Below are 24,569 nucleotides of genomic sequence, written 5' to 3' on the forward strand. Positions count from 1 at the left end.
CCCCGGCAGCGCCGCCCGCCGCCTGCACCGGGCCGGTGCTGGCGCGGCTGCAGGGCCGCGAGTTCGAGTTCCTCATGCGGCAGCCGGCCGTCACCATAGGCCGCAACTCCTCGCAGGGCTCGGTGGACGTCAACATGGGGCACTCCAGCTTCATCTCGCGGCGGCACCTGCAGCTCAGCTTCCAGGAGCCGCACTTCTACCTGCGCTGCCTCGGCAAGAACGGCGTCTTCGTGGACGGCGCCTTCCAGCGCCGCGGCGGCCCGGCCCTGCAGCTCCCGCCGCAGTGAGTGCCGGGGGCCGGGGGCGGCGGCGCCGGGCCCGCTCCGCAGGGCAGGATCGGCCCCAGCGGGCGGAGAGGGACCCTCTGTCCTGGGGAGGGGACGTGGGGCTGGGCGGAGCGGGGGCTCCTTCGAGGAGGGCACGGGGAGGGGTCCCTCGCCCCACGGAGCAGACGGTGAGCTGCCCGTGTTCCATGCAGGAGATGTGTGTCTGCCAGGAGAAGGGCCTGAGGTGATGGTGAGGGGCCACAGTTGATGAAGGAAACAGGGGTCAGGGGTCCCCCTGCCCAGCAGGGTCTCAGGGGATGGTGTGGGTCTGCCTCTGAATGAGGTGGAGGGCTTGAGACAGCATCCCTCTGCTCACAGACAGCCTTAGGGGGCAGTGGAGGTCCCCTCACTTGAAGTTGGTCACAGTGGGTGAGGAACACTCACCTGGTGCAGGGCTTGAGGTGCTGTTGAGGGACATCTGCCTGATGAGGTTCTGAGCATCAACATGGGATGTCCTCACCTTCCCAGCCTTGCTGTTGTCTGTGGCCGAGAAAGAGGAAGATGATGGTGTTTGGGACTGGGGCTGCTCCCTCTGAGAGAGCTATGTCTGGGGAAAAGGTGTGAAGAAGTGTAAGCCCCTCGCTGCAGGGTGTCCCCCATGGTCATCATCCTCCATGCTTGCCTGCAGACAGACTCATGTTCAACTGATGGCTCTTAAGGGTTTCAAAAAGAGAAGAAGGAAGGACTCTCAGTGGGCTAAAACTTGCTACACCCAAGCCTTGTCTTCCTTGGAAAAGATTTAGTGGAAAAAGTTGGAAACCACTTTGCCAGAATTGCTTACTTAAGGGTTGGCAAGTTAGGTGTTGTTCTTGGTGTCTCTCTGGGGCAGCAGAAAAAAAAGAATCAGGCCAGGCTGGGAGTGATGCTGCTCACCAGGACAGCAGGTGCCCAAGGGTGTCTTTGCTTCCTTATGGAAGGGTAGAGGGGTGCAGAAGGGTTTGTGCCACCAGGGTCTGTGCTCTGTTAAATTCTCTTGCAGCAAGAAGAATGAGGTTGATGTTACTCTAGTTCTTCCTCTGAAAACATTGTTTATAGTTGCTGAGTACTGTCCAGCGACTGCAGTGCTTCACCCCAGGGCAGCAGTGTGATGGTGGTGGGTGATGTAATTCCTGTGTGCATCTCCTCAGGTTCTTCCAGACTGACTGTGCCTAATGCCATCGCTGAGTACACTGTAAAGGCAGGAGATTGGGGGTTGTTGTTTGTATAAAACATCTGTTTTCATCTGTCACGTTTTGGCTTAGGTACTGTTTACCTCCAGCACCAGGGTCCTGGAGTTATCCCTCTCTCGCCAGCCTGTCGCTCAGGGGAGGGTTTTTTAATTACACATTTCCTCTGCAGGCTGCTTCATTTTGTACTTAGTAATTTACTTATAGCTCCCTGGCTGCTCACTCTCTGAGGCATTTTGGTTTCTAACGTGTTTCATTTTCTAAAAGAGATATCCTTTAGTGTCTGGTTAATTAATCTGGCTTTGTAAAACAAGACCACCCGAAGCCCTGGGCACTTCTGTTGTCATTCCCTCTGGCTGTGGTATCTGTGCGAGCTCTCTGCTCCCTGTCATTCTGTTTCTTCACTTGGTTAATCATAAGCATTGTGACAGAAAACTATGTCAAACAGCAACCTCGTTGCTTATTTCTCTCCCCTTTGCTCCTGACTCCTGGAGTGGGAATGGCAACTTTCCTTCTGCATTGCTTTAAAGGGAGGAGTTTAATGTACACTTCTGAACTCTACACAATAAGGCGTCCTCATAGCTTGGCTGCTGGTTGAGCTACATAAATAAACTTGGTGCTCCTCCCTTTCTGACTTCCAGAGTAGGAAAATGTTTTGCATCAATCTAAAGGAATTTGCCCCCTTGCTTCTCTCAGGTAAACAACTCCTTACTGGCTAGTCAAGGGTTTGTAACTCAGACCAGGAAAAAGAAAATCTTGTTGAAGCTTGGCGTATAGAGTCTTGATTGAGGCTTGAAACTGTCTGCTGTTATCTCATTATCTCCACTCTTGAAAAATCAGGCAATTCTCTCCTAGTCACCCTTCCACACACACAAAAATCGCTCCCCAGTAAACATAAAGTGCCATTTCTTTTTTGCAGAGAAGCCTGTGAGCTTACTGCCAGCTAATGTTGTCAGAAGGAGGACAAAGTGAGGACAGGTTGTAGTACACAGATTTTACACAATGTTTTCTGCATATTATGGTAACACTCCTGCTGTGTTTGATGCAGCCACACCTTTTCCGTATACCAGCAGAATATACAGTTTATGTTAAATTTCAGGAATTAGTGATCATTCCATCCAATGTTTTAGAGGAAGTCGTTGTGATGTGGGGAGCTCTTGCTGGTGATATTCTAAAAATGAGTTGTTTGAGTGGTTGTCCTCCCTTTTCCCCCCACACTTGTAAAGGATGGCAGAAATGTGCAAAGTGCTGTTTTCTTTGGACCACTGCAGTCACTGCTGCTGTTACTTTACAAGCAGAGGAAATGCTTGTGCATCATGAGATCATGAATGGAAGCAGAGGGTTCCAGGAAAAAGTGTCTTTCAGTTGTAGTTCATACTGTTCGTCAAAAAATAGATGATGAGCTCATAAATTCTGTTTTCTGAGGTTCCTTCTCACTTTACTATTTCTGTATAGAACTTCTCTTTTCTAAGTTTTCTAAGTTTAGTAGTAATTCCTGAAATGTATGGAGAATCTTGTCAGGAGGGGTGGGCAGGGAGGAAAGAGGGGGAGTTTGAGACCTCTCTTGAAGGCTGTACTTACCTCCTGTCTCAACAGCCCTACTCATAATCAAGGGCTTTTGAAAAGCTTTGTATCACTTCCTCCATCAGCGTGGTGTGTGTGGATTCTCTGCTGTAACCAGGATTTTACTGCTGGGCAGGAGTATCATATTCCACAGCTGTGTTGTTACGGGAGGTTGTATTTCACAGATGTGATGACATAACTATACAGTATAATTAAACAGTAATAACCAACAAAGAGGACATTTCCTAGAGGTTAATGACAGTTAGGAGCAAAGTGGGTTGAAGAGTGGAGGGCCTATGGTACAGCTGAAGATCCTTAATCAGTTTAATTAATAAGTGCCACACTACGGCAGACATCACAAATATAAATCAAGATGAAATGATGGAAGTACTTACATCAAAAATAAGTGCTTCAAATCAAATTAAGGATTTGCTAGAAACTCTTTTGATAGCTTGTGATGTTTTTTTGGCTGTGCTTGTGGGAGCTGGAAATCTGTAGATAAATATCTGGGTGTTTTTCTATAAGAAAGAGAGGAACTCAAAACTACCAGGAGAATATGCACTAGGTTTTAAAAACTCTTGATACCAGCAAAAGTGTAAGATAGAGGAGGAACCATTAAGTGCAGTATTTTTTCCTGTTGAATACAGTAATTTCTTAAAATTTATGGTGTAATCAAGTGTTTATGGGATCAGACTAATGATGAATTATTAACTTTTTCTTTGTTTTCTTCAAAATTGACTCAGTGTTAAAAATAGTTGGCAATAACAAGTTAGACACTTCAGTAACTAAAATAAGCATTTCTTTGTTATTTATTTATTTTGTCCCCCAGAACAGAAGGCACTGTAGCAGTAGAAAGTTTAACTTGCTAACCTGAATTTTAAGTAGCTATGAGTCAGGTCTTCAGATGCTCCTAAATACAAAAGTTCTATTGACTAAACCTGCAAGTGTTGCTTGAGCATAGCCTGATAATAGCACTTGAGCTTTCTGAACTGTGAGCTCAATAGATTGGAAAATGATGCTTGTCTGGGAATGTTTCATGGGATATTTGCTTATTGCGGCTGTGACCATTTTGAATTTTTGCAGTAGCATAATTAATGGAGCCTGAAGTTGGTGTTTTTGAGTGTAAATGAGTTCTTTCAGTATGAGGTTTCTAAGCATAAAAACAAGTTTTTAAACCTGTAGTTCTTTTAGCATTTAGGAAATAAATGGAGGAGCTTTTTTAGCTTGAGAATAAATTCAAGGGAAGTAAATACATGGATGTAGGAAATCAAAACACAGAGTTAAAATAAAAACATTATATATATAAGCCCCATTATAAATTGAAAACTTACCCTGCATGTCAAGTTTTATTAAGAGCATACTGCTTTATTTATAATGGGATTTTTCTAGATGCTCGATAAACTTGACAAAAATAAATAGCCCAATACTCTGACCACACACCAAGGTGCTGATCCTGCAGAATTTTACACGTGCATTAATCTTTCCATATTGTGAGTACACAAGTTCCCTTTGGTGTTTGAGTAGTGGGGGTGTCTCAGCAACCACAAAAGGGAGAATTGGATCCAATTTCTAAGGGACATAGCTGTACAGTCTGATAGCCAGAAACTCCAGGCACTAATTCAAGTGTAAAAAAATGCCATATTCTAGGGAAATGGAGATGTGCACAGTGCACTGCAGTGTTTTGGTGACCTCACCAACCACTCAAGCTCCATTCTTGTGGTTGGAGCGATGCCACCACGGTGGGGACGAGGGAGGGGAGGGTGTCCTTACATCTGGGGGCAGCTGCACACCCTGTGTACACACACCAAGGAAATGCTTTGACCACAGAACCACGACTGCAGAACTAGTTGTTTCTGAAATGCTGCATATGTATGTTGTCTCTGGTAACTCCTCAGGTAGTTTTGCTTTTTAAATATTGCATTATCTACATTTGCAACAATTTTCTTTTTTTTGTTCTTTGTTTGAAATACGTTGTTTGCTGTGCTACAGCTTGTGGATGGTGGTTTTGCTCTTGCTAGAAACCCTTTAAAGATTTGCTTTCTTAGTGCTTCATCTTGTATTTTTCATGCTCATACTTAATTTCAAAGACTGTCTTTGAGAACAGGTTTTTTTTGTTGCACAGCAAGATGTGATAAAGGATTACCTGATTTTAATTACGGAATTCATGTCAAGTAATAATTTTTGGCTAAGCAGCTCAATTTGTCATGAGTTATATTAAACGTTTAAGGGAAAGTTTCTCTCATGTGAAACTGCTGCTCAATTTGTTGATTCAAAAATAGCTGTGCTGTAAGTCAGGTTGTGAATATAAACGAAGGTTATGCAAAACTCAGTGTATGTCCTTATGGATTCTTTTAAACCAGGCTTGGTTCAGCTTAGCTGATGTGTTGATTATGAAAAGATTAATCTAATGAGAACATGCCACACTTGTCTTGTACAGTTTTGTGGGGAGTCTCAGCTATGAAGTCATAAATGTGGATTCAAGTTGTGCTGGTGTAACTTCTTTTTGCTAGCAAACTCTTAATCATGGCACGTATCCTTAGGTGACTGCGGATTCCTTCCTGTGGGTACTGTTTTGTTTTCATATAAATCTAGAGGATGAATGAGTGTGAAAGTTTTTGTTTTTCTGAAAATGGGGAATAAAAATGATGAAATCTGTAGTAATTCATATCCTTAGTTATTTTGGTGCCAGCTGTGGGAGCATACTCACGGTAGAGCATCCTGTTCTGGTAACAAATCAAAATAATGCTGTTTGCTTTGTTTTTTACCCTCCCTCTCCAGAAAACGTGATAGGCAGCCTTGCACTGAATAACCGAGGACATAAATGACAAGCAGATTAATGTGCCTGTTGTCTTTGTGAGCAAGCTCCCAGTAACTGCTCCACTGGCCATTTGGCATCTGAGCTGTTCTGTGGGACACCAAATTCTCTCTCTCGGTGTTGCAGTTGCCTGGAGGAGTAGATGTGGCAACAGGATGTCGGTAGAGAACGGGGAACTACTTGAATTTGCCCTTATGCCATGCAAATAAAGGTTTATTGCTGGCCCAGGTGTGGTAATTGGTGTCTGTTATTGAGAGGAGTTTGTGCAGTGATGTCAGAGAGCAGAGCCAGCCAGGGTTTGGGGGCTGCTCTGTGACAGCCTGGGGTGACAAAGGGGACGCAGGCTGGTGAGGTGCTTGTTGAAGCACTCAGAGAGCTGACAGTTCTCTCCAGCTGGCTTTCCTATTCTGGGGGGATCTCTGCTAGCACTCAGCTCCATATCAGCTCCCCTGGCACGTGGTGATTTACTGAGCTCCTTCTAGCTCAGTGTCTGAGCAGTGGCTGGGTGTTCTGCCATCAGAGCCAAGGGGCTCTGTCACCAGAAATGCTTCACAGACCAAGCTTCACCTCACTGCTGGTTGGATGTGGATGAAACAGCTTTCCTTTCCAATCCAAGTGGAACTGTGGTTGAAAAAAGAAAAATCATGTGCTTTTGAGTTGGTGATGTTAATGAAAAGGGAGAAAAATTCTCATTTGCTTTTAGTACAGATTCATTCCTTTCCTTTTCCTTAATAGCTGTCCAGAGCACAGAGGCTTCTCTCACATGTAGCCATGCCCAACACCAACTTTGTTTTATTATCTTTGGTTCAGTCCCTGTACATCCAGGAGTTTCCTGAGGTTGAAAGACTTGTGACTGAGATATCCACTGTAAAGAAAGAATAGTCCACAGGGTATTGGGTGGTGAAGGTCTTTGTTCTCTTACAGCTGAATATGCTTTGCAGCAAATGCCTGAGAAGTCCCCTGAGCTTATGCAGTGTTTTCTGACAGGTAAACCTAGGTTAAAATGTTGGTTTATGCATCTGAAATGGCTGATGGGCCCTGATGTAACTGACTGCAAATCTGAAACCAGGGAAAATGTGGAGGTGTCATTTTTGCAATGATTTTTTTTTCTTTGACAAATTTGCAAGATGAAAAAGCCGAAGCATTTTTTTCTGTCTCCTGAATGTGGGCTATGAAAAGACATCTTGATGTACTTCCAGACGTGGTTAATCGACTAATTGTGAGTACAAATTATTGTCTGGTCTTAATGCATTCACTTCAGTCAATAATTCAGTATTAATCACTGAACTGTTTTTTCAAGTATTTATAAGTCTCCCTATTTCAGTTGACTGCAGCCTCCTCATAAAAGCAGATTGATGAGATGCTTATAGAGCAGATGAATTTCTCCCTTAAGTAAATGTGAGTGAAAATTTCCATCCAATTGTATATTCTTTGTTTTCATAGTACAAATACAATTTTACTAATGTCTATTCACTCTTGTACACAAATGTTTTTTGCTAGTAATTCACATCTTTGGTTTCTTCAGAACAGCTCAGTAAATGCATGTGTGCATTCCTTCTGCATGGCACTTAATTTTTATGAAATACATATTTTATTGGACAGTAAAACATTTAAGTATCTTAATGGCCTAATTAATACTCTGTATCCACTTCTGTCATGTGTATTTTGCTCTTCGTTAAGCTTCTGCTCCGTTTTTCATGTCCTCGTGCATTTTTTATCATAAAAATTTCAAGCAATCTTGAGAGAGCAGTCTATTACAAGGCTGTTCTTTGAATATTCAGCAACTCTAAGATTTGATTGATAGTCTCTTCCCTCCCATCCCGTCTATTTTTAGTAACTTAAAAGCGAGTTTAATTTCTTGGGTTGTCCTTTGTTGTGCATGTGCAATTTACTTTGGTGGTTTTCCTCCCTCCTTTAAATGTACCAGATATGTAATTTTCATGTTCTTTAAGGACATCTTGACAGTTGGGGAGAAATAATGTAGAAGTTAATTAGGAGCTCTGCCTTAGCTGAAGGAGCAAAGATGGACAGTCTTTGTCTGGTTGTGTTAATATATGCTGTGTGATTAGGATAGGAGGAGAAGTGGAAGGAAACTTTAAGCACATTGTTGCCACTTATTATCCTGCCCCAAGAATCTTCTAGCACAAGAGCCTGTTTTCATGTGCAAGCACAATCCACTCCATCTTTTAGGACAGAATGAGGAGACAAAAAGCCTTGCAGGGGTGGTGTAAGCACTGTGGAAAAGAACATCCCTCCCCCTCTCTCTGAAATACAACCTTGGAGCTGTACCCCTTTTTTCTGCTTCGTGCCACTTCAAGGAGAGCCTTGGGAAATCTTCCCACACAAACTGTTTTAATCTTCTATCTCCCTTTAGGCCACATACAGAAGCCACCAACAGTTTGTCTAAGCAGGACTGGACTCCCTGCAGAGCCAGTTTGTGCACTTGCTAAAGGAATTGTTCTTGAGCAACTTCAGGCCTTTCCTCTCTCGAGGGCACAAGAACTCTGGACTCTTACACACTCGGAATCCTGATTGTGTGGGAGGAGAAAATGACGAGAAACAGAAAGCAAATTTTGTTTCTACCTGATGGGTAGACCAAAAATTATTTTGGTTTTCATATTCAGTTTGAGGCATAGCCCAAGCCGGTAAGGGTAGGCTCTTGGTGTGGGAGATGTGCCAACTGCTATTTATTTATTGATTTCGTTCCTTTTTTTAAGTGTCTCATGGCTGGTGTAACGTGGTGCTGGTGGCTGCCTGCCCACCATGTGTAAAGGGTGTTGGCTGTCAACAAGCCAGGCAGTTGGGTGGCTTTGCCTCCTTCTGCCTTGTCCATTCAGCTGGATAATTACTGTAGCTCTTCTTTTCCCATCTCTCCCTCAGACACTATCTAATGAGACAAGATAATGAAACTGTTTTAGTCCTGGGAAGACCTGCAAAGGAGGTCAAAGGCTGGCACATGCTTTGCTGCTAATGCCTTTATGGAACATTAAGGCAAGCACTGAAGTTTCATTAAGGTATAGGAATTCTTAGGAGAAAATTCCTGATTGCTAGTGGTTCAGTTAAAGAATTGCTATCTTTTTTTGTGTGTATGTTGTGTAAACAAGGCATACGCAGACTGGCTGTTGAAAATAGGCACAACTGAGTAGTTTAGACTTGCACATCACCTGTTTGCAATTGTGTAAAAATCGCTGCAAACAGCCACAGGGTGAAGTTGGGAAACAAGTTTATTTTGGTGGATATTGATTCTGAATGTGAGGTCTCTTGTCACCAAATGGGTGCATCCTCTTCTCCAAGTGACTACAGTTTCTTCTCTATTTCTTCTGCTTTGCTTTCTATTGCAAGAATGAGAATTCCTATTAAAAAAGCCTATAGCAGGAAAACCTATAGGCCAGAATTCTGTTGTCCAAAAAGCTGATACTGCAAACTGTGAAGTTCATATAAATCTTCCATATAAGCTACATCTATTAAAGTAAAATGTTTCCCTAATTCTGTATATTCTCCTGAAGGAAAGGGAGCATTAAACTATGCCATTAATATGACAATATAACTCTCCAAAATTTTTGTAATTTAAAAATATAGAAACCACTGGGGTGACAACTTCCACATGTGCTGTGTTTTGCAAGAGTCATTGTCACTTCAGTTGGTTAAACTCTTTTCAAGGTCTAAACCCCACAGTCCAGTTGTATATATTGGCAGGATTTAAAATACCTTAGAAATCTTGTGATTGTTTTTTATTGTTTGCAATCTTAACCACGTCCTGCTAGGTGGCCTTTCACAAGCCAATTCAGTACAACATCATCTGAATCATAGTAAAATTACTCTTTTTTTAGTAGGAGGGAAGGTTGTGCCTGGGATTCTCTTTTATCCTTTATTTTAAATGTCAGTATTTGGAAGGATGCAGGTGGATGTCACTTTGTAGACACTTGTGTAAGAGACTCTGTTGCCCCAAATGTTTATTTGGCTCTGAGTCTAGAAGTTGTCAGCTTTTAAAACATTTCAACTACCCTCAGAGCTGTTTTAAAACAGTAATCCTGGCTTCCTCTACTGGGTATTGAATGGATTGTGAAATGTCTTCAGAGGGAGTGGAGCGGACTTATGTGAACATTTTGCAAAGTTTTAACTCCATATGGGTAGTTTTTTATAACATACATAAATAGTACATTAGCTTTTCCCAATCACTTTCTAAATGAACTGAACCAGCCTCAAAGGAAAATACATCATAGTCATGCTCTGCGTGTTAGAGCCCTCTTAGAGAGCCTGATTGAATTCAAAGGTTAGTACCATCCCACACACAGGCTTTTTCTGGCATATATATGTGGAAATTAGGATTTTTTTTCCTGAGCTTTACTGAGGTGATTTTGTTTTGCTCAGCCTTTCTTAATGTGTTTATAGGTAGTTCCCTGCCTTTGGAAGGGTGAGTCTGCTAAATGACTTGTGTGAGACTTTTCAAGGTATTGGGCTGGCTGCTTGAAAGCAAACCCTGCTATGATGAATGGCCCATTAGAAGAAAGTTGATGGCATTGTAAATGAGATTTTACATGAGAATCAAACTGCTCTAGTGTATCCAGCAAAGATGCTGAAACAAGTGCCTCTCTCTGAAAAGGTTATTAGGAGATTTTTATGAACTGGTTTTTTTCAAAGTTAGTTTCCCCTTATTCTCCAGGGTACAAAAATTCCCCAAGAGTCTGGATGCTTGTAGTAATAAGAAAGGGTCTTCTCGAGGAAATGGGAGTTAGGATGAAAATGGGAGTAGAATTGAAGTTGGCCAGACTTGTGTAGTGAAAGGGGCAGGATCTGCAGCCAGCTGAAAGTTCCATGGCAGTTAAGCAAAGATTTGAAATTCTTGGTATTGAGTGAGGTATGGAAATGAACAGCCAGTGCTTCTTGTAGAGGCCAACTGTGGCCCTGCAGTTAGTTCCATACTGTCAGTACATATTTAATTCTTGGTGTACTGTTTAATTTCTTATTGAAAACAGAACTCTGTGTAGAAGGTGGTACAGGGAAGTTCCTCTGAGCGTGGGTGCAGATGGGGCTTTTTTTTGGCACTGAGGTAGGTGTTAATTGTGGTTTATGATTGAGGGGGAAACATAGTTGAGTGTTTCTGCCAAGATGAGCAAAGAAGGAAAATAGTTAATATTGACCTTTTTCATTTTAACCAAGATCAGTGGGACCAGCAGAGGCTTGGAAAGCCTCTCAGAAGGGCTCTTGAATTTCACAGAAGCAGGGAAGGAATGAGAGGTGGTGGCAGAGGCTGAGTCACTTCTTGTGGTCTCTGCTGTGGTAGAATGGAAGCCAGACTGAGGCTCTTATCTTAAGGTTTATCTTGGAGCAGGGAAAAATTGAGTATGAATGGGGGCTAGGCAGCCTTTTCTGGTTCTCTGCATCAGAAAATGGGTACGTGTGTGTATTCCAGAGCTGGTTTTGAGCGTTTCTGTGACATCTCTGGAAAGCAGTGTCAGACTCACTGCCTGGTGCTGCCAGAGTAGCCACGGTCCAGGAGTCTTGAAGCTGCCAGGGGCTACGTGTTGTCGCTGGGATTGGGAGCTGTGCTTTGGCAGTGCTCCCTTAGGACTGGGGAAAGTGGGAAATGTGAAATCCTACAGGAGAGTGAGACACGTCAGGCCTCTGAGCCCTTGCAAGGGCTGAGCAGAACGTGCTCCTGATCCAAGGCTGTGCAGTTCAGCCTTACAGTGTAGAATTTGATGTCTGAGGAAGGATCAGTGCAGGATGAGGTGGCCAGAGCAGAATCCAGAATTAAATGTCATCCTGCATTGTTTCATAAGAGTTGCCTTTCATTGTGCACTTGAATTTACTTAGTGGGACAGCAAGTTACCATGGGGGTGGATGGACTAACCTTGTTTATCACTGTACATTATTTTTCCAATACCATAAAACCTAGGCTGCTGTCAAGCACACACTTGAAGTATATTTATCTCTGTGGAGTGCTTTTCTCTTTGAAACTTCTGTTCTACTCCACAGTTCTGCCAATTTGATCTGTACTTCAGCTTTGTTTAATGGCTGTTATCTGGTAGGGTTGGGATTTAGTTTTGTTTTGGCATTTTTCCTCTTAAAACATTGCATTGGGATCTAAAATGAAGCTGCTTTAGAACTGAACACTCAGATATGATATTTGTTTTTCCCAGTGTTGTTAGAGTGACAGCCATATAAACAAAGCTCTGTGACCTCTGAATAAGTCCCAAACTTCTGGGAATGAAGAGTCCTCCAGGGCTTTCTGAAGATGCTGCCTTAAGACACATCTTAGCTCTTAGTCAGAGTAGGAGTGACAAGTGTGATGTTGACTCTTCCAAGATGGACACTGGCTGAACATGACTGAAATCCCCATTTTCTTGCAGCCTATTTTACAGAGGTAAAATAGAGGCCAGTAGTGAGAAGTTATTCAGAAGTGTTTGAAGTGTAGAGCTACTTACTCTGTCACCCAGTCTAAACAGCTACCCAGCCCCATGACAAACGTGGTTAAAATCCCTGGAGAGATCCTGTAAATCCTAAATACACATTTACCACTTGATCAAGGTGGGCTGCGCTTGTAGAGAGAAACAATTGATCCTGCTGCCCCTGTGTTGATGTTTGTGGCTCTAGCATGTGTGGTAAGCAGGAGAGGAGTTAATTTTAGCTTGATTAGCAACACAGAAGGGAATCAAGATGACTGTTGTAAATCGCAGTGGGATGAGATCAATGAGGGTAGTTTATTTCCATGCATCTGAGTGGGTGTTCTAAGCAATTTAATTTTTCTTTTTTGTTTGTTTTTAAGAGAACCAAGAATGTTAATGCATTTAGTCCTTGAAATCCTTCCATGGCTGCAGTCCTGGATATTTTAATGTTGTTGCATGGTCACTGCTTTAAATGAACACCAGGTGCTTGTGTGCTGTTCCCCAGCAGTTCTTTGTTTCTCTGCTCTCTGTTACCTGGCTCAGCAGCAAGTGGCGAGTGATTTTCAGTACTGCACTCTCCGTTTTTTCTCCTACTCACCTTTGTTTATATTCTGGAGCATGTTCCCAACTGTTTATGATTAAACATTGCTCAAACAGCCAGGGTAAGATTTATTGACACAAAGGAGGCTGGGAGGAGGGAGTGGCTGGCTGGTCATCTGTGTCTACTTGCAGCTGATAGTGATGTTATTGACGTTGTCCACGTGTCTCTGCAGTGGCCGTGGTGTGTCCCAGAGGCTGCCGTCCAAAATCACTGGCAAGGGACTGATCCCTGGCAGCACAGCCTTTTTCCCTTTGTGTGACACAGTAAAAGCTCCAGCAAGGCAGTTTGTGTAGCTGATACACTCCTTTCTCTTCAGCTTGGCCTTCTGGAAACACCCCTTGGCTCTTGAGGAGGAGATCTCTATTCTTCTCTTGGTGGGGGAGGCTTGGTGATCTCCACAGAGAGAAATCAGGATTTGAAACATGCTAAAGGGGTTGTGACCTACAGGAGTTTTAAGTGGTGATACTTTTAAAAAAGGCATCTTGAAAAACAATGCTGTTACATGAAGTGCAAGGAAGTTCAGAATGGAAGATTGGAAAGTGAGCACTATTTAGGAAAATAAATTAAAATACAGAAATATTAGAGTTAAAAAGAGACCCAGTTCATTTAAAAAAGCCTTTTCTGGAAATAAAACAATTTGTTTCCTGGCCCCTCTTAGCTATGTACAAACCAGATAATTGTTTAGCTTTTGGAGTGTCTATATGTAGCATGTTAAGTTTTGGTTATTTATTTTCAAGTCACGGATACTGATAAATTTTCAAGTTTTAGGGAAAAAAATAAAACATAATATTGACAGTATACTAAAAAATTAACAGATTGATCAGCCTAACATGGAAAGGAATTTTTACACTTCTAAGATTTGGTCATAGAAGTGAGATACACACACGTGTTGCACGTAATTTATGCTTTCTCGGAAGATCAAATATTTCTTGGCTGGTGCAGAAATGGTTAAGATAGGATCTAGACCTCCACAGGCTGGAATACCTGATTAGAGCAGCCGTGGTACAGAGGCTGTTGTGTGTTATATAGAGTCTCTTAACTCTCCTTATTTTTATGTATACAACCACACACACAACAAAATAACATAATAGGCTTGCTGTGTGTTACAGATGGTATCAGGCATCTGCAGGCTGATAGTGAAACTTTCTGGTGCAGGCAGCCAACTTCATTTAAATAAAAGCCTCGTCTGCTCTTTGTGCCAGCCCACTTCTTCGGTGGCAAACTTTCATATCAGGTTTTTGGTGTCAGGCCACTCGTTCTGACACATGAAACAGCTCCCTGTTCCCAAGCTTCAAAATAAACAGCAGCTTTATGGTTAATTTTAGCCTTTAAGGACATCTTACTGAATGTTCTCTGCAGGTCTGTTAACACCCCTGGGAGTGCAACTGCAGGGCTTTTCAGCACTGAAAAGCTGAAAGGCAGAATAAATGAGAGAGTGGAATTGTCAGGCAGAGTGTGGTGCTGGGTGAAGATGTGGTTTGCCATATGACACACACAGAAAAATTCACTGTAACTTAACTGTGCTCAGAGACATGAAGTTGTTTATAGTAAGGACTAGACAGCAGAACAGAGCAGCTTCTGTAAATGGGGCCAAAATTCACCCTGGGGAGCCTTTAACAAAAATAATCAAACAAAACCCCGAGCCAATATTGATCCAAAGGTAGACGTCATTGATGCAGATTAATTTATATTGATGTAAAATCACATCTGATTTTTGTGGGTGTGGGCAAGTCCTAAGGCTCCTGCATTTAGCACCTTGGCAAACTTGAGGTAGATCTTCCCTGGCTGTACTCCATGAAATCTGCCCTACGTGCTGCTGACCTGCAGTGTGCTGGTGTGCAAAGGAATAGGAGCACTTGGGAAGGGAGCAGGAATTTGTGTTCTGATAGCCAGCCTTGTGCCCAGCACTCCTGGTTTGGAATGAATGGCATATTTTGAAGCTGACTCCAATGTTTTGAAATGTGAAGCTGAGGGAGGTACAATTACAGCACCACCTCTTTGTTTCTCTGCCCGGTGGATGGGCACCCAGTAATAACCGTGTCATGTTGTCATCAGTGTTTAAGAGGTGACTTTTGTGGTGGGCTTCAACAGAGACCCTTCACCTTAATGTGTTTGTTATAAAAGCCTACTAATTATATTCTTTTGATTATACCATGGCTTCGTTTCTGATATCATCTTACTTATCATTTGTCTGGAAATAATTGTCAAGATTTTTCTGGGTCAGTTTTAATATTAGTTTTAGTAGTTAAGCCTTTTTATGTTCTAAAAAGATAAGTGAATTAGTCCTAGTCAGGTGTGGATTGAGTTTGTAAACAGCTGGTGATAGTGGTGGTATTTTGAGAATACCCTTCAGCTTTTTTTGCAGACAATAAGGTGAATTAACAGACTTAGGGCTGGCTTGTAGTTGCTGCTGAAAAACTTTCAGAAAGGTCATTTTTGAAAATGCACATTCCTGACCATTTGCACTTTGATGGCTCTCTGGAGAAGACTGGATCACTTCTAGTTGGGGTTATTTTGGCACTGGACTGAGCAGGATTATTATAAGATGCATCATGCCAAGCTGGGGATAGTAGAATCTGGAGAAGACCTGTCAATAATGTTAATTCTCCAGGCAGGGTGGCAACTTCAGAGGGAGCCTCCTGCTATTCCTGCTGGCTCTCCATTAGCAGATTGAAACACCCTTCTCAGCAGTTCTGGCAGTTTCTCCCCTGCTCTTCTGTGAGCTGCTATTTTGATACTCCATGAATTTATTCCCTGACCTTGTTGTGGTGTTTCATTACACTGAAAAAATGGCACCTATAATATCTTACCTGGTTTGCTCTTGTTTTTCCCTTTTCTGTGCTGTTTTACTCAAAGGGGAGAATCTGAAAGTGAAGCTGTGCTTGATGTCTCAAGTAATTTTCAAAGAGTGAAATCAGAACATTAATAAAGAGATGTAAGGAATGTAAAATAAAGACATATATACAAAAATACAGCTCTTGATTCTTCACTGCTAATTCTCCAGTGTGAAGCAGCCTCCAATGTTCTCACTTGAATGAAAAATTAACTCAATTTATCCATTAGCTCCCTGACAGCAATTAAAAGGATTGCTAAGAAAGATAAGAAATTGTGGGAAAGATGTGTATAATAAAATGACTGTTGAAGCTTCACAGCATGATATCTACAGAACAAACCCTCCTGTAGGTTTTAATTTTAGCATCCATTCGTTGGAGCCTAAAACCAAAATGCTCATCTACTTCTGTGTGCTTTTAAGGAAGATAATATATGAACCAAACCAGCATTTTGTAGTTCTTTGGGTTGGGCTTCTGGGGTCTCTTTTCCTTTCAAGCCTTTCTAATTTTGTTTATGCTCCTTCCCCACACCACCTGCTTGGCTGAGTTTCACTCGCTGCCTTTTCCTGGGGTGGGCAGTGGCAGTGCTGCTCTCAGTGCTGTGAGGGGATGTCTGCAGGGACTGAGGCATCACAGGTATTTTCTGTGTACATCTGTGTGTGCCTGCTGCTGGCGGGGAGAAGAATCCCAGAAGTCTGGCCAAAGTTTGCTGTGAACTTTGCTGTCTTCAAAAGGAGTTTGCTAAAATACCTTCTTGAAAATCTGCCTCTGTGTGGAAGTGTTTCTCAATTTGTTTGAACCTTGATGAAATGGCATAGAGGGAAGCCCTGTGCAACTGTACTCAATAGAAACATTCATTACAGCTAATTTACTTGGTGCTTTTAAGAGATGTAACTATTCATATGTTGTGGTTTTGCCTGATGCTGCTGGTAGTATTTGTTTTAAGTAGATACACTTGCCTGCACACGCTCTTTGCCCATCTGAAATCTTGTCTGGCTGTGTTGGATACCTCGTTTTAAGCTTGGTGATCTGCAGTGTTAGGCAAATCCCAGTGTAACCTGGGTGCTTTCTCATTAAGGGAAAAAGTCCTTTATTGTGCATGCAATTCCAGCTAAACAGTAACAAGGAAAGGTCTTGTCTGTGATCAAGAAATGGCAATTCTGAACTTTCCTGAAGCATTGTCCTTGTTCAGACATCTTACTGCATTTGCTTTCTCAAGGCTTTCTTCTTATTCAGTGAATAAGCTCAGGAAGCACAAAGGTACTAAACATCATTGATTTTGCAGCATGCAGAGCCTGTGTATCCCATCTGAGATAAACACAAACCCACTCCTGCTCCTGCAAACAGGCCCTGCCAGTTGCCCTGGGAGGATTGCCATGGGTACACGGCCACAGGAGGCTCCTGTTGGAATGCAGAAAACATTTTTTGGTCTTTGTTTTGTCCCCTTGTAGACAGCCAAGTGACTTGGGATTTGAAATAATTAGGCTGATTTTTTTTTAAATGGTGACTTTTCTGATTCAGGAAGTTTTGAAAATTTCCAGCCCGAGAGTATCAGCATGTGGCTGATGTGATTTGCCTGATAAAGACCAGAGCTTTTCTCAAAATGAATGAATTACAGTTTGTTTTCTGAAAGGAGAATGCAGTCTTTGGATCATGTGATGCTTAAATCTGAGTCTGTGGTTACATGCTCTGTCTTTTTTATAGTCTATTACAAACCTGCAACATTTTTGCTGGTACCTTCTTCTCTCCTTTGTCTGATTGATATTTTCCCCCTCCACCTTCTCTGTGCTGGTGATGCCATCTGGAAGGCAAGCTAAGGGATCTGATCTGCCTGGCAACTTAGTCCCACCCAAAAGGAAAGTATAATTCTTCCATTTACCTGGTTTGCCTTGCTGTGCAGAGGTTTGGATGGTACTGTGGCACAAGGATGGGACTGAGAGGAAAATGGCAGAAGAGAAGGAATGGTGGTGGAGTGAAGGAAATGCCTCTTACAGCAGAGAATCAGATTTAGACTGTGTTAAAATAAATCTACACGAGGTTGAGTAACACAATTGTTATCTCTTTGGGGAGATTATTTTTAAGGCAGACTAAACCAGAGAGCCATCCACGTGAGACACAAAATTTTACCCAGTTTCCCGTTACTCATCCCAGCAAGTCCAGGAAAGATTAGGATTTCCAGCTAACTCAGATGTATTTCAGGGGAAGGACAGAAAATCCTTCCAGTAATCTGGAATTTACAGGGTAGTCAATAAAAATTCCACTGAATTGGATATGAGGAGTTCCTGATGACTTCGGCGTGAGTTTGCCTTTACTGAAACTGGATTTACGTTATTCCTAGTGCAGGAACAATACCTAAGGTAATGCCCAGAACACTGATGTTCAGCTACTTGTGCATCTGGTGGAACATGGCAAGAGAAATAGTTGCTGGAACTTCTTCTGGAATAAGTTCCCTACAGAAGAAAATTTAAATTCATGAAGTAGAAGTAAGACCACTGTCTTTGAATTGAACTAATTATTTCAAACATGAGCTCACTCCCATATGCACACAGGCAGTTCTGGTTCAGTCTTGGCTGACAGATGAACTCCTTTGTGTATCTCCAGTGTTAAGTATGACAGCATATATTAAATACAGTGAGTGTGCTACAAAGCATGCAAGGCAAGTGATTTGTGAGCTCAGGGTAACTCTGAGGTTAGGAACCAGTCCTCCAGATCTAAACTCATGTGGTGACTTACAGATTAATTATGACCAAACATCACAATGGGTTGCTCTGTCATTGGAGCAGTGGGGGAGATCACTGTACTCCTTTATTTGGAGATGATCTCAGTGCTTTTTAAATCTAGTTTTCTGTCAGTTATGTTACAAAGAGTAACAGTGATTTTCCTAGCTTTTCCTCTCACTGAACAATAGTGGATAACACCAGAGGCGTTTTTGCAGGCAGCTCTGCAGTTTATTTCCTTATCCTGCTGCTGTTTGGCCAAGTGCATGTCTTGCTTTTCTTCAGATTGACTTGATTCATTACAGGAAGAACAAATGTGGGTTCTGGACTTCACCATTTACTTGCAGACCCTGTGCTTATCTCTTCATGTATACAACAAATTATTTTACCAGCCGTGAGGTATTTCTCTGTGTGTTTGATAAAGGACTTTATGGGTAGGTCTTCAATATGATTTCTGTGCTTAAACTGCTCAGAGCAGTACAGCAGTTGAAAGGGAAATAGCAAATGCTGCAAACCCTTTAATTTTAGACTGCAGTAATCTCCAGAATGAACCAAGCACTCTCAAAACTGTGGCACTTATACTGCCTGTGTCCCGTAGCCTGTGTAAGGAAAATAATTATAGTGACTCTTAAATTATGTGGTAATAGGCACGTGCTTGTTTTGTGACGTGTATTTAGGTTAAAAGGAATAAAATGTATCTGTCTTCTTTCCTCCAGAATTCACTGTAGCCTCAGTGCAGTTACCCTTTCTGTTTGGAATGGAGATAGCACTACCCAAGTGGATGATATAACTGGCTTCTTATTGGTATTGCTTACTAAGTGCTATTTAGAGGGAAAATTGTAGGGTAGGGAGTGGAACAGGAAATGTTGGATGATTTTATTATTATTTTATTGCAAAGGAGGGGTGAATAGTACCTAATCTCCGGTGACAGCTCAGACAGCTTTCAGAGCTTGTTGTATGGTTTTATGACAATTGTTCGAATTAATATTCATTTTAATTCACTTGTAATTGAAAGGTGGTTTTTGTATTTGTGCTTTTGCCCACCTTGCTGCTTCAGACAGCTTAATTCCAGCAACATACTCATTTTGAGCAAAATACTTGTGTTGATTATTCCCATTGGGATGTAAGGGTTGAGTTTATTTTGTGAAGGTAGAGAACATTGATTTGGTTATTTGAGTTACTGAAATGGGAGACATCCTTCTCAATATTTTGCAGTTGAAGTGATTTGTTTTGTACTAGGTGATGCAGTGAGGCTTTGTGTTATAGAAAAGCTGAAGTTCTGAAAAGCATGGCTGTCCCTGGGCAGAGTGCAACATCACAAAGCAACAAGTCTTGGTCAATAAATACTCCCAGCTCAGCTGTTGCAGAGGTCACAGCAATTCTCAGAGCCTTGTTTTTGAAGAAATTGGAATCTCAGGTAGTAATTCTTATCTCAGTCTGCTTATCTCTCTGTGGGCAGACCTTCAGGGCTTAGATATATGTTTAGTTAAGTGAAGCAAACTGTTATCTTTTTCTAACCAAATTTAGTTTCATTTTTGATGCACAGGTGCTTAAACTTTCCCAGTGAGTCTTTTATGTTGTCCAAGGCATGTCCTTTCACACTGCTTCAAAGGGTTTTGTGAATAGGGAGTGGATTTAGGATTTTCATAGATGCAGGCTTGTGGTTCTTCGCTTAGCTGGTTACAGAAGATAAAGAAAAATGGGTTACAGGAGGTAATTGGGCATTTTTCTCTAATGGCTGCTCTGTACAGCACCTGCACATTGATTGTAGCCTGAAATGTTGGTATTTATGGTACATATTCACTGGAAGGATGACAAGTATCCATCTTGCCCTCCGCAGAATTTTGTCAGGTATCTTGAAATAGCTGGTAGGGGTAATAGCCTGACCATGAGATGACTGACAGCAAACTCTCACTTGTACTGAGAAACCCAGCATGATTTTGGAATTTTGTGCATGGAAATAGTACTGTATTCTTTGGGGTGAGCTATGTGTTATTGGCACAAAACTAATGATTTTCAGAGAAATTACAGAGAACAGAGAAACAGCTGTTTCATGGGGCTTGTTTGGGATTTTTTTCTCTTTTACAAGGGTTTTTGGCAGGCATTCTTGGTCAAACTTTAGCCAGTAATGGCATAGCTCTCTATCATCATGAGGTGTGCTATGATTAGAGCTCTGGCTCACCACTTTTGCTGAATCCAAGGTATTTACTGATTGTAGAGATAACTGCCCCATCCTCAAGAGTTGTACTATCGCAGAATCACAGGATTGTTCAGATTGGAAAGGACCTTTAAGATCATTGAGTCCAACCATTCTCCCAGCACTGCCAGTGGCACTGCTGAACCATGTCCCCAGGTGCCACATCCATAGGTCTTTTAAATCCCTCCATGTCCCCAGGTGCCACATTCACTCATCTTTTAAATCCCTCGGGGACAATGATTCTGCCATTGCCTTGGGCAGCCTGTTCCAGTGCTTGACAAGCCTTTGGATGAAGAAATGGTTCCCAATATTCAATTTAAACCTCCCTTGGCACAACTTGAGGCCGTTTCTTCTTGTCCTGTTGTTTGTTAGTTGGGAGCAGAACCTGACTCAGGAGTTGTGCAGAGCCAGAAGGTCCCCCCTGAGCCTCCTTTTCTCCAGGCTGAGCCCCTTCCCAGCTCGCCCAGCTGCTCCTCATGGACTTGTGGTGCTCCAGACCCTTCCCCTTCTCTGGACACACTCCAGCCCCTCAATGTCCTTCCTGAATTGGGGTCCAGAGCTGGACACAGCGTTTGAGATGTGGCCTCACCTCACAGTGGACAATCCCTGTCCTGGTCCTGCTGGTCACACCGATGCTGATGCAAAGTCAGGGTGATGGAGGGAAAGCTTGAGATACCAAGTGCCAGCAGTGTGGTTACAGTATCTGCATGTTTAAAAAGAAAAGGGCTCTTGCAGACAGTTTGAATGAAACCTGGGGCCTGTGGTACCGTCTGATTCAAATTGTAAAAAGTGGTATTTTTAACAGAGCACCTCCTGCAATGTTTCTCGCTCGACCTGCATCTCAGCACTGTACCACAGATGCTCCTGGTGCAGTTATACCCCCAACATTCAGGAATAACAGGATTTCATAAATTATGGCAAGATAAAGTAGACAAAGATGGTACCAACTTGCTGATTACAACACGTGTAGTAGTTCCAGCTTACTTTTCTGGTTATTCCTTTTGCGTGATGAATTGGAATGATGTTTATATATAACACAACATACTACATTATGTTCATATATATATATATATATAACAGTATATATAAATATCATTCCAAGTTTTATATATGCATGTTATATGTATATTTTATATATATGTTTCACCTTGGCTTTCTCATGATTTGTCTTCTTTTGTCACTGCGCTTTTCCTCAGTGTGAATGTAAAAGCATAAATCCAGCACAGTTTCCTGCCTACTTTTTAAAGCTTTAAATAGCCTTTTCTTGCTGTCATGCAGCAGATCTTAGCAGAAGTCATTTGGTACTAACAGAACTCAGAGTGCTTTAACAAAGAAGTCAGTGACTGTAATAGCTTCTATTGAACCTGGTACTATGTTTTGGCAAATGCATCTCCATTCCCTTTGCATCTGTGAGTAAAAGGTGCTTTGAGAAGGAGGAAAATGTCTGCTTTTTATACAGCCATGCAGGGTATGCAGTCATTTTGTTGGGTTTTTGCCCCTAACCATCCTTCCTGAAGTCTGCTGTAGGGTGACTGTTTATGTAAAGTCTAGTGTTTCCTAGCACTTTATTTTCAGACTTTATGTAGATGAAATGCTTGTGGTCACTGTCACTGGTTCACCACATGAAGGATGCCTAATAGCATGGGAGCTGTGCTGTCAGTGGGAGGAGCTCACCCAGGAAACTTTTGGAAAAATCTGTCTTGGGTAAAACAAGTAAACAAAATTCTAGCAACGTCTTTTATGTGACTGTAACCATGTGTGGAATGTGCACTCCTTCTCTTCCCCTTGGTCTCCAATGTATATATAGCATGCATTCAGCCACTTGCTGTGGATTCTGTGCACTCCAGCAGGCAGCATGGAGCCAGCAGTCCATTTTCTGTGACTCTCTCCTGCCTGTAGGCCAAGAAGGCAAAAATTGTTTCTGTGGAGGTTGAGGAGGCTGTTTGTGTGTTTTGAGTTTTAACACAAACTGGAAAAAAAAAAAAAAAAAAAAGAAAGCTTTCTATTCTCACTGCCTTGCAAGGCATCCTCGAGAAACTGGAACCATTTCCCACAAGGAATGGATGTATGTGCCATCCTGTAAATGTGATTTCAGTCCATATGATTTCTGTGGCCAGGGATGGATTGCAGCACGTACCTGTCTGTAGCAGGTTATTGAGTAAACTCAGCAGATCTGTAACTGAGGCAGGCTCTTCCTGCCCGTAACAAGACCAAAGATTTTGCAGACCATTAACTCATCCATCTAATAAGCTGGAAATTTCAGAGGTGTGTGAAAGAATTGCCTCTTGGGCACCCTTGGAAATACCAGTTAACTTCATTATGCTTTTTATGTTGAGTCTAATCTGTGCTTTCTCTCATAATGAAAATGTTAAGCAAGAGTAAAAGTTGTTATTGCATCTTTGATAGGAATCATGCAACATGGATCAAATAGTATAACTCAGTTTAAATAACCTGAAATATATACAGTAATCTTAAGGAATGCATGCTTAGTTCTGCTTGGGTTGTCTGTCTTGTCCTGCTTCTCTTCTGTAGAAGTGTAGTTCTCAAAGGTTTAAGTCCTGCACTAATGTGCCTCACTCCCAAATAGGACTACCTGATATAATTTAAGTTTATCCTCTTGGCTGGAAAGAGGGTAATTAAGGGAACAATAGAAAAGCTTATTAAAATTGCATTCAGGTTCAATGGAGTGAAAAGTGAGCTTCCTGTGACAAGATGCTTCCAAAATCATGTTTTTCTGATTTCTCACTGACACGGTTCCCCAGCATTAGGCTGTGTGGATTTGAAGCAGTGGCCTGGGCTGTGCTGGTGGCCCTGTTTGCATTGCTCTGGTGGTTGTGATAGACTGCAACAATAACCTTAATCCCGGGCACCTTCTCACCCCTGGGGAAAGGGAGGAGTTCCGCAGGAATTTACAATCTGCTTTGCATTGCATTTCCATTTCTTGGGTCACAGGTTTTTACATCAAGAAAAGCATAAATTCAGCTATGTTACCCCAGCTTGGCTTTGCAGGCAGTGTCAGTACTGAAGGCAGCACAGAAGAGGCTGCAGGACTTTCTAAAGCTGTGAGCACCCTTGCATATATCCACTCCCCGGTTTTCCTGGGACTGGTTCCTTACAAAATGGCCACATTCATGCTAGTTACCATAATCCATGAAAGCTGATTGTACATCCTGGGTTCTGCTTCAGTGAACTGGGAAGCCTGTCTGTCTAAAAACAGAATCACAGCAGCCAAGGAATTGTTTGCTTGTGTAGTCAGCCCAGCCCAGGCTCTGTTTCTGTGCCCTGGTTGCAGGCTGAGATTGCAGGTAAATCACATGGCTGGCTCGGGTGGCTCTGGGGAGGCTCGCAGGGAAAGCTGTGCTGGATGGGCCTTTTCAGCACGTTTACTGCCTTAGTTTAGACTTCACTTCAGGTTGACTCATGATTTTGGAAAAGTAACAGATTTTCTTGAGATTGCCCACACACACAGGCTGATGGGACAGCCTCTCACAGTGGTTTGGGTGCAGGTAGTGCTTTTTATCTGATAAAATAAAATGCTGCAGCATCAGTAAGTGGGGTAGAGCTAAGGAGTTACTTTACCATCACCTCAGAGCAATTTAGGAGGTATGGATCTTGCATTACTGGCTTCTTCTGAAAAGGAAGACCTAAGTGGCAGTGGGATAGAGCTCCTTACTGCTATGAGGCTGCAGTGGGGGATCTCCTGGCCTTAGCAGTGCTGCAGAACTGCCTTAGGGCTCTGTGCAGTCTGGCCTGGTGATCAGCAGCAGGCTGGGATTGCACTGAACACTGCTGAACAGGGACTGGTTTGTCCTTGACTCAGGTGTTGGAAAATGCTGAGCAGTTGGTGTTACAGCAGAGAATTCCATCGCTCTGTGACAGGCAGCTCAGCTTTTCCCTGATAAGGATTTGAGAAATGATGAAGCTTTGCTTGAACTGGTTTTGAGCCTTAGTGCATGTGATGCTC

General features: G+C 42.5%; 1 protein-coding gene across 2 annotated transcripts in view; it reads left to right on the top strand.

Moving 5' to 3' along the window:
* The first annotated feature begins 10 nt into the window (after window positions 1-10).
* The window catches only part of FOXK1 (forkhead box K1), a 56,331-nt gene continuing 31,772 nt past the window's right edge, over window positions 11-24,569 (top strand). The window contains exon 1 of one of the 2 annotated variants that reach the window (XM_041401643.1): window positions 11-283. In XM_041401643.1, coding sequence (XP_041257577.1) covers window positions 75-283 — 209 coding nt within the window. In that variant the 5' untranslated portion in view covers window positions 11-74. The remainder of the gene's footprint in view (window positions 284-24,569) is intronic. The other variant, XM_041401642.1, reaches the window with a different exon arrangement.

Source organism: Onychostruthus taczanowskii, unplaced genomic scaffold (assembly GCF_017590055.1).
Source record: "Onychostruthus taczanowskii isolate IOZ18803 unplaced genomic scaffold, ASM1759005v1 scaffold19, whole genome shotgun sequence".
NCBI lineage: Eukaryota > Metazoa > Chordata > Aves > Passeriformes > Passeridae > Onychostruthus > Onychostruthus taczanowskii.